At 39.7% G+C, this 10,544-nt stretch overlaps 1 protein-coding gene across 2 annotated transcripts in view; it reads left to right on the top strand.

Annotated features, from left to right (window-relative positions):
* The first annotated feature begins 1,671 nt into the window (after positions 1–1,671).
* The window catches only part of COL28A1 (collagen type XXVIII alpha 1 chain), a 180,625-nt gene continuing 171,752 nt past the window's right edge, over positions 1,672–10,544 (top strand). The window contains exons 1-3 of one of the 2 annotated variants that reach the window (XM_006074585.4): positions 1,672–1,817; positions 5,290–5,447; positions 6,320–6,876. In XM_006074585.4, coding sequence (XP_006074647.1) covers positions 5,327–5,447; positions 6,320–6,876 — 678 coding nt within the window. In that variant the 5' untranslated portion in view covers positions 1,672–1,817; positions 5,290–5,326. Of the gene's footprint in view, positions 1,818–5,289; positions 5,448–6,319; positions 6,877–10,544 lie in introns of those variants that run through there. The other variant, XM_044946475.2, reaches the window with a different exon arrangement.

Raw genomic sequence — 10,544 nt, 5'->3', positions numbered from 1 at the left:
GAATGAGTAGGCAGGGTTCTGACCCCTCACTTATTTTAACCAGAACAGTTCTAAAGCAGGAGGTCTTTAGTCCCATCTTTCACCTCAGGGGTCACCTGTCTGCAGCCTTGAGGTATTATTTTTCTGCAAGTTGTTAACCTACCCTAGGAAAAAGAGCTGATCTTCTGAAGAACTGCCACTTTCTTGATCCATGACTCTCATCTTACAAAAGTGAAACATGCGGCTAACATCTACGGGCTATTTGAGATACATATGTGGTTGCTTCCTAGGTCATTCCACGGTTACTTCTGTGATATATCCACTATCTCCTTTTTTCTATTACCAATGTCCCACAAAACTTCCTTAGTTCCTCAAAACCTGCTACGTGGTGAGGAGGCAAAGAAAATGTTCACATTTCACATGGATGTCAAACTTAATGATGCAGCCTCAGGGATCAGAGCGATCTGAGTTAAGATCCCATTCTGGTATTCTCTAGCATTAGTATGACCATGGGCAAGTTAGTGAGCTCCTCTCTTTCTCAACATCCTTTATGTGCAAAACACAAACCCCTGCAGTCCTTACAATGAGCAGATGGTTTGCTTTTGGAGGGTTAAATCCCATAATGTGTGTGAAGCCCTTAGCCCAGCACCTGGCACCTGGTAAAGAGTTCATGGAATGGAAGTTATTACTGTCACTATACGCGGAGATATAAATGCTAAAATGTCTTCCTAAGAAAGCTGATTCTAAATTATAACATGAACACTTCTATTGCTTTCTCTGATCATCTCGCTCTTTCTGATCCTTGAGGGAGTCTGTAGAGAAACCTGCTATAAATTGTGTAGGGGTCGAGTGGCTTCTTGTCAATATGCTTTGCAGTGACAAATATTGATTTATTAATAATATGGGCTGTAACCACAGGTAGAAAATAGGACAAAAAGAGAATGGAATGACTACAGTGATCACCTTTCCTGGACAGAGACCTCAGAATATTGACCATTGTAACTCTCCTTGTCATGTTACAGTTTGACAGAATTTTGATAAATAATCAAATTCCCTCCTTCATTTCATAAGTGGGAAACTGAGGTTCCCAGGTGAGATACAGAACCAGGACTAAATCCTATACAATAGTCTATATATTTGATTTTGAAACTTTTCAAAAATCATAAATGTAGAAAGACACTCATCACCTATCTTCAATAATTATCAACCCATTGCCTCTGTTGAAAAACCAGATTTGCATCTGAGTCTGGGTTGGGACGATCCCCTGGACAAAGAAATGGGAACCCACTCCAGTATTCTTGCCTGGGAAATCCCATGGAGAGAGGAGCCTGGTGGGCTACAGTCTATGGGGTCACAATAAGTCGGACACGACTGAAGCGACTTAGCATGCACACGCAAGCTGGTATGATTTATCCTCCTTCACAGAGCTCTTCAGCAACAGTATCTTACCGAGCACCTCCCGGGCAAAGGACCAGAAAGAGGACATGGCCTGACAAACAAAGGCAGGCTGTCAATAAATGTCTAAACTGTAGGAAATCTGCCCAAGTTATTTTTACAGCAGCCTGGAAAGCACAGACTTATTATGAAAGGCACTGCTCCTTTAAATTACTCACTGATCCCACCCAGATCTTGCACCCTGGCCAAATGCCTAGCCACTCTTGCTTTAATTTAGTCTAAAAAACATGAGTAGAGAATTACAAAAGATCTAAAGGGAAAGACAATTTTTATTTCCCACAGAACAGAACAATATCAAATAGTCAGCTCCATCCTCAGCAATGGTCCCTGCTGTTGGCACTTGCTTAGCCAGTCTTTAATTCCTGTTTGATAAACTTTATAAGGTAAGACATGACTGTTTTGTTTTAATCACGCGAAACTAGTTCAGACATCTAGGAACTGTGGAAGACTAAACAGTTTACGTATTTATTATGTGAAGAAAGCTTATCAGATTTTTTTTATCCTTGGTTATTACTTTAATTATATTATCAGGGAAATAATAAGTGTTAAAATGTTGAAATGTAAATTTTAAAGCTATTTTAAAATTGATTTTTAATTTATAGCCTACTATGTAGCATTGTTATACTGTTAATATCTTTTGGGACATCTTTTTCTTAATTTGGACTCGTTTTTATGACTCAGTAGTCACTGCAGAATGCTTTATAACATGGTAAGTTTAGTGATTTGGATAAAGTATCTGATCACTTTATCTTCATGGCAAAACAAATGAGATGCAAACATTGTGAGTAAAATTAGTAAACTTTGCTGAAAAATAATGTTATTTGTAAAAAGTCATAAAATATAAGTTCTGTTGGATTTATTGATCCTGATATTTACCCCAGATAAATTTCACACAAAAAAGCCAAAACTATGGCATTCGATTAAAGGTAACAATTGTTTCTGCATTTATGAAATGCAAACTGTAGTAAGCACAGAGGTTTATATTTCCTTTATTTAACTAATGACTCTTTTCCCCTGAAACCTATTTTGTTTGTATATATCATCTAAATGAGAGAAAGGTGGGAAGTATTAAAAACTGAGGCAAAATAAAGCATGACAAAAAAGATCCAAAATGAGTGGGCTTTTAAGATATTAAACTAATAAGAGATTTCAGGATGATAGTAGAACTGAAAAACTAGAGAAAGTGTAAGGGTGTCCTCTGGCTAATATCGGAAAGCAACAGCATGACTTTGGTTTTGGAGAACTAGATAAAAAATGTCAGAACAAATAGTAGTAAGTATGAGATATTGTGATTATTGCTAATGAATCAGTTGTGTTAGGGAACACTATATATATATATAAGTCTTCAGTTATGAATTCATAATTACACGTCAACAAACTGAGCAAGTGCCTAGGGGAAAGATATCTATTTAAAGCCAGCATTTCCGAAGCCCATAATGAGGCCTGCAAATAAGAGAAATAGTGGTTTTCATCTCAAGATCCTGCATGGGAATCCCCTTCTTTAGGCTTTTGAAAAGTTGTCTTGATCTACAAGCTACAAGCTTGTAAAATCTCTCTTGTTCTCAATGAAATTAAATTTTCAGTCTCTTATTTCCAGAACTTCTGAGAACTTCTTTAAGTACAAGGGTCAACAAAGAAAGAAGTCATATGTGATACCAGGGACATGATGTTATACCTCTTCCCCCTCTGAAAATGTAACAGCGGCTGCGTTTTGCTACACAGCTTTGAATGTGAAAATGTGAAAGTGTTAGTCACTCCGTCATGTCTGACCTTTTGCGATCCCATTGACTGGAGCTCACCAGGCTCCTCTGTCTGTGGGATTCTCCAGGCAAGAATGCAGGAGTGGGTAGCCATTCTCTTCTCCAGGCGATCTTCCTGATGCAAGGATTGAACCGGGGTCTCCTGCATTACAGGCAGATTCTTTACCATCTGAGCTACCAGGGAAGTCCCTTTTAATACCTGCTGCTGCTGCTGCTAAGTCGCTTCAGTCGTGTCTAACCCTGTGTGACCCCATAAACAGCAGCCCACCAGGCTCCGCCGTCCCTGGGATTCTCCAGGCAAGAGTACTGGAGTGGGTTGCCATTTCCTTCTCCAATGCGTGAAAGTGAAAAGTGAAAGTGAAGTCGCTCAGTCCTATCCGACTCTTAGCGACCCCATGGACTGCAGCCTACCAGGCTCCTCTGTCCATGGGATTTTCCAGGCAAGAGTACTGGAGTGGGGTGCCATTGCCTTCTCGTTTTAATACCTAGTTGTCTCCAAATCTTAGTATACCTGGTCTGAAGAGCAGTTAACATTTGGTCAATTGCATTTGAGGCAAATGCCAAGAGAGATGGGGCTTCCCTGGTGGCTCAGACAGTAAAGAATCTGCCTGCAATACAGGAGACATGATTTTGACCCCTGGGTTAGGAAGATCCCCTGGAGAAGGGAATGTCAACCTACTCCAGTATTCTTGCCTGGAGAATTCCATGGGCAGAGGAGCCTGGCGGGCTACAGTCCATGAGGTCACAAAGAGTTGGACATGACTGAGCGACTAAGCACCCATAGCACACACACTTGGTCATCCTGATACAAAGTCAGCTTAGTAAGCTTCCTGCTAGTCAAGGCTATTTGAGGAGCAGACTATGACATGGAGCCCTCTACCGATTCACCCCCAATCTGATAGCTTTGCTTCTCATTGGGGCTTCTCCATCTGGCATGTATGAAGAAGTCAGTCTCCCATCTCATTCCTTACTGCCTTAGCATGTATTTCCACCCGCCACCTCCCCCGCCTATTGAGAGTCTGGAAAAAATCATGCTCATGATTTCCCAGTTTACCATTCCCTGAAGGCAAGGTGCCAAAGAAGGAAAGCATGATTCTTTTTCCAGAACTTCTAAAGTCTATACACTTCAAGCTGGCAAGCATTTCCAAATCATGCAAAACATGGGGTTCAAAATAAGCCTTCTTACTTCCATTCTCAGGTATAATGAGCTAGCCACACATGAGTCTTCTTTTGCCAGGGAAGTCTGTGGCTTTTAAAGGCATTTGGTACATAGCTGGGCTTACTGAGTGCTGAAAATTGCTGAAGATTTAAATACAAGATTATATTTTAATCTATCCAGGAAAATAGTTTCACAGGGCCTTTCAGAGGGGATCGCTTCCTGATTTCAAGTCCTATATCTGTCCAGTAGTTCTTCCAGCTAACACTTAGCAAATCTGTTTCTTTTTTTTTTTTTTGCTCTTATATTCTTTTGACTGACTGGATATGCAGCTGTTGGACAGCTTGAAACTCCAGTGGAGATGAAGTTAACAAAGTAAATGTAGAAAATGGGGTTCTGTGGAAACAGAAGGGCAATTCAATTTTTGACGACCCCTGAACTCACTGAAATTGTGCATGTAATATTAAGACTGAAATCGTGGTGGCTCTCTACAACCCTGTAAAAAATTGGCATGGTCAGGAGTTAGTTATAGTGAAAATGGATAAAACAACCTTGTAGCAATCTGATACTACCTTGGAGAATGTGGATATGTCAAACAGACCCTGTGATTGAAACACAACCATCATATAGAGTGGGACTGAAATGTTTTGAAATAGCTCTCCCCTCTCCTGCTCCCCATAATATAATGGGAAATTCAGACTACTTGGATGTAATTCTTTGAATATACAAAAACATTCATTAATAGATATTTGGTTGTGTCGCCATGATTTATTTAGATTAGAAACTTTAAAAATCTCCATGTGAATAATTCTCCATAAATATGAATGAAAAACCCTTTTCTCTTTCCACATGCCAGCTTTCAATTTTACGGGCTTGAAATTAAAAATAGCAAACTCTATATCTTATTAAAGTGTTTATAACTGATTTTTTAAATTAAAGGTGCTACACGGCGGATGATTTTTCACCATCCATCATAATGTGGAACAGACATTTTGTCCTGTATCTCCTGCTTTTGCCAGCTTTTATGAGTCAAGCAATATATGGACAAAGAAAGAAAGGCTCAAAGACCAATTTACTTGCAAGGAAAAATCTCCAGGGTAAAAAAATGTTTTATCTTTGTTAGTTTTAGTTTCTTAAAACCCTAATATGAATTTTTCCAAATAGCACTTGGTATAAACAGCAAACTACATATTTATGTATATATGTGATACTCTATTTTGATATGATCATAAGGCATCTTACATACTTACAGAGCATACTTGTATGGGTACTTATACAGCATACTTAAATGGGCACAACAGAGGCTGCCACTCGCATAGATAAAGAAACTGAGGCCCAGAAGGTGAAGTGGCATGCTTGAGGCTGCAGGCAAATTAACTAGCAAGTCACAGAGCTAGGATTCAACCTTCAGTTCTCACTATTAGGTTTCTTTGTCCCTCAGCACGGCTGCAATACGATCCATCCAATCCTTTTCTCCTTTGATTTAAAAAATGTTAAAAAAAAAAATTGTACCCAAACAAGATGGGGCCTCACCAATATGTCCCATAATCTGAGAATGAGGCAGAGTATTATTTACTTCTAGACAACTTTGTCTAGTGTTTGTTGAATTTTTAAACTACAGTGTACTTTCTTTTTCTCTCACTTTAAGTAAGTTTTACCTTGGGAAGATGCTCAGAATATATGGTATTTTGTTTGCTTTTGATCTGCATGATTTTAGAAGAGGAAAAGAATTTGAAGACTTGGAAAGAGATAGAGTTATTCACAATGTCAGCCCGATCTCCAAGGTGCCTCTCTTTTTTTTTTTTTTTAATTTTTTTTTTAATTTTATTTTTAAACTTTACATAACTCTTTTTTACTTCCTTCTCTTGGAGATCAGCTATTCAGGCCACACGCCTCAGGGCTTTCCTTGTGCAAAGTTGTTTTACAAGTGGGGACAAGGATGCTGCCTAACCAATTTGCTCTATTTCAGACTCCACGTGCTTCATAGATCTTGTCTTCGTTGTGGACAGCTCTGAAAGTTCCAAAATTTTTCTCTTTGACAAACAAAAAGATTTTGTGGGTAGCTTGAGTGACAAGATATTTCAGTTGACCCCAGTTGGCTCCTTGAAATATGACATCAAACTGGCAGCCCTTCAGTTTAGCAGCTCTGTCCAAATTGATCCACCTTTTTCCTCCTGGAAGGATCTACAGACTTTTAAACAGAGGGTCAAGTCTATGAATTTCATTGGGCAAGGTACTTTCTCTTATTATGCCATTGCCAATGCCACGAGGCTACTTAAGAGAGAAGGGCGTAAGGATGGCGTGAAAGTGACTGTGCTGATGATGGATGGCATTGACCATCCAAAGAATCCAGATGTTCAAAGTATTTCTGAAGATGCCAGAACTGCAGGAATATTATTTATCACCATTGGACTTTCTGCTGTAGTCAATGAAACCAAACTGCGTTTGATATCTGGGGATTTACCCAGTGTACCCATTCTCCTGTTGAATGATTCAACCCTTGTCGACAAAATTCAGGATCGCCTGGTAGGTACTTAATGTGTTGATTTTATATACATTTCTTATTATAATGCTGATAATTTGTTCACAAATTCTGAAAGGATAATAGGTCAAAAAGATGAAAGGGAAAAAAAATCTACCTTTGAAATGGAAAGAAGAATCTTGCTGATGTGTCTCTACATTCTTGACAGTTTGCACCACATAAACCGGGGAGGTACCAGGCTAATTCTCCGTAATTGCATTCCTAACTTTACTATCAGCCAATGCTGAAGATTTTGGAAGGATTCATTTCCGATCATCCATCTGGGACTCCTGTTTGTGCATCGTGGGCTCAGTGAACACTGCTGACTTGTATTCGACTTGTGGTCAAATTGCAATCTGCCATATTTGTCTTAAGTTCTTTTTTTCCCGTTCCACTTGTGCAGAAATATTTTTTGACCCTTTGACTCACCATTTGCCATAGTATGCTCAAGTGAAGGCCACAGACTTCCATTTTGAAAATTTATCTCCTTGCTTCTTAGGTGTTAACAAGGTCATCTAATTTTAAGTCACGATTGGCGGTATCACTGCTTTTCTTTATTGGTTGTAAGAACCCTTCCTCGCTGCTAGGGAGAACACAAGGCAAAGCAATCAAAACAAAATTCCTCTTCACCACATTCCTCAAGGAGGAACTCCTGGAGATAAGGCCGTTGATTTGTTAACTGTCAAAAATTAATTTGCTTAAAAATACTGATTTAAAAAAAAATTCTTGACAAGAGGGCTAGGCTGATGTGTCCTTTAGGTCCTGAGTACTTCATATGGCTCTCCTCTATGGATTGAAAAAAGCTCAGGCCCTCTTTCAGAGATTGTCTTGCTCCTTTTGTCCCTTCTCTCAATTCTTTTTCCCAACATTACTTTGATTTTGTTACTCTCAGGTGCTTTTAGCACGAGATGCTGAGTTTTTCTTACTTAAATCATAGTGATTATGTCTTGAGTGCTGTATATTAGGCATTGCTCTGAGGGCTTTATATATTTTATTTTATTCAATGTTTACAACAATCTTATGATGTAGGTACTCTTATTATATCCATTTTATAGTTGAAAATTTAAGGCCAGGCAAAGACCCCAGAGTCTGCATGCTTGACCCTGTAAAGTTACACTGGGAGAGAAGAGAATAATTTTAAGGTTTTCTCAAGCAAAAATTCCTTGAAACAGTTAAGAAACATCCCTCCTCCAAAATCTACTGCTGCTTTTAGCCTTTTGAAACGTGGGCATTAAGGGAAGATGAGGGGGCAGTTCTGCCTGGACCTCGGACGATGGGCTCAGCCCCAGGTACCTGGGGTGAGTGCTTACGTGAGCATCTCTTCTGCAGGAAAGGGAACGTGCAGGGGGGTCAGGCTAACTGCCGAGCCCTGCCTGTGCCTAATTTGAGTCCTCACCACTGAATGAGACAGAAGTTTCCAGCATGTGCAGGAAAGAACCCTGGGGTTGTGATAATGAGTCACCTGCTGCTGCCTGGAGAAGACACAGGACAGGCAGCTCCTTGTTTGGCCAGATGTGTCAGCTCAGGAGGTTCATACTCCCTCCAGATACACCCTAGCTAAGAATTCCTGCCCAACTGAGAGTGCAGGCTCTTGGCAGTACATCCGAAGCAAAACTGTTTCTGGGGAAACCGAAAAATGACCAAGCATCCTAATGACTCTGCTCTTCCGTAGCATCCTCTGGTTTCGGCTTGTTTGTTCAGATGGAAGCTCTGTGAACAAGCCATTTCTTAGAAGGAGGTGCCGCTTTCCAAACAAATTGCAGGATCCAAACAGCTTATCGGGGTTTTCAAAGAGATATATACTAAGTATCAATGTTTCAAATGGCCACTGTCTAGGAAGCAAAACTGGACTTCTGCTCAGACTATTTGAAAAAGTCCTTATCTAATCTGTTTCTATTACATCTGTAGTTCAATTTTTTAAACTTTTTATTTTGAAATAATCATGAAGTTGACTTAAAAAAATTAGTTAACTTATGTATTAAGTACAAAACTTCATCTACTTAAAGTGAAAATTCCGCGAGTTTTTCTAGATGTATTCACCCGTGAAACCACCAACACAAATAGGATACGGAACATTTCCATCATCTCTAAAAGTTTCCTTATGCCTCTTTGCAATACATGCATTTCTTGTGCCTGAGATACTACAGACCTGACTTGTCAACCTAAATTAGTGTACATCTAGAATTTTATATAAACAAGCTCACATCATGTGTCAGGTTCATACTCCCAGTGTAATGATTCTGAAATTCATCTGGGTGGTTTTTGGTATTGTCAGTTTATGCTTTTCATTGCAGAGTAGACTTTAGTTGAATTTATGGACAGGAGTGTACACAGTGAATAGATTTTGCAGGAGTCCAGACAAATCAAGGAATCATTGCATGTTCCTTGGCACTCTATCAGGGAGTACCATGTTAGAACCCCTGAAAACAATTTTTAGTTCTAAATTACCCAAGAGAGACCTGATGATTCCAAAAAGAAAATATTCATGTTTCTGTTTTATTGATTTACAGAACAGTACTGAACCCTAAAGAAACACATTCAAACCAACCTTCTGGATATATTACTTTGTCCTTTAAAAGAGCATGAGAGAGTATGTGGATATTAAAAAAAAATCTTTATTACCTTTGATATTAAACTTTTTAACAAAGTCTTTATGGGAATAACAATTGTAACAAATTGGTCTCTTTATTTGGAGAGTACTAGAAAAACATTAGAAAAGTTATGACCAACCTAGATAGCATATTGAAAAGCAGAGATATTACTTTGCCAACAAAGGTCCGTCTAGTCAAGGCTATGGTTTTTCCAGTGGCCATGTATAGATGTGAGAGTTGGACTGTGAAGAAAGGTGAGAGCCGAAGAATTGATGCCTTTGAACTGTGGTGCTGGAGAAGACACTTGAGAGTCCCTTGGACTGCAAGGAGACCCAACCAGTCCATTCTAAAGGAGATCAGCCCTGGGATTTCCTTGGAAGGAATGATGCTAAAGCTGAAACTCCAGTACTTTGGCCACCTCATGAGAGAGTTGACTCATTGGAAAATACTCTGACACTGGGAGGGATTGGGGGCAGGAGGAGAAGGAGACGGCAGAGGATGAGATGGCTGGATGGCATCACTGACTCGATGGACGTGAGTCTGAGTGAACTCCGGGAGTTGGTGATGGACAGGGAGGCCTGGTGTGCTGCAATTCATGGGGTCTCAAAGAGTTGGACACGACTGAGCGACTGAACTGAACTGAACTGAAGAAAAACATTAATTTAGTGCATCTTCTCCCTGACAGAGCAAGAAGGGATCAACTTCATCATTTCTGTATCATCTTTAGAATCCTAGGCTTCATTGATTTATTAGGATGGTCCACTTCCCAGTTTTTCAAGGGCTCCTCTGTTTGGAGCTTTATTTCTGTTCTCTGAGATTTGATAATGGCCCTTCTTCTGCTATATCAAGTTGGAAACATTATTTTTGTCATGGGATTTGTAATCCTTGCCTACTAAACTCCTTACTCTCACCCCATTTGCTGTCATGCTGGTAACTTTGGCACCTTCCTCACATTTTCTCTGTTTGCATCTCAGAGCACTGACCTCATGGTCACTCAGAAAACTGGCAATTCCAGTCTAGACTTCTTTTTTCTCCACATATCTACCATCATAAAACTCTGACTCTGTTAATAAAATGCCCCT

Source organism: Bubalus bubalis, chromosome 8 (assembly GCF_019923935.1).
Source record: "Bubalus bubalis isolate 160015118507 breed Murrah chromosome 8, NDDB_SH_1, whole genome shotgun sequence".
In the NCBI taxonomy this organism is placed as follows: Eukaryota; Metazoa; Chordata; class Mammalia; order Artiodactyla; family Bovidae; genus Bubalus; species Bubalus bubalis.
This window is presented reverse-complemented; position numbering and strand designations above follow the sequence as displayed.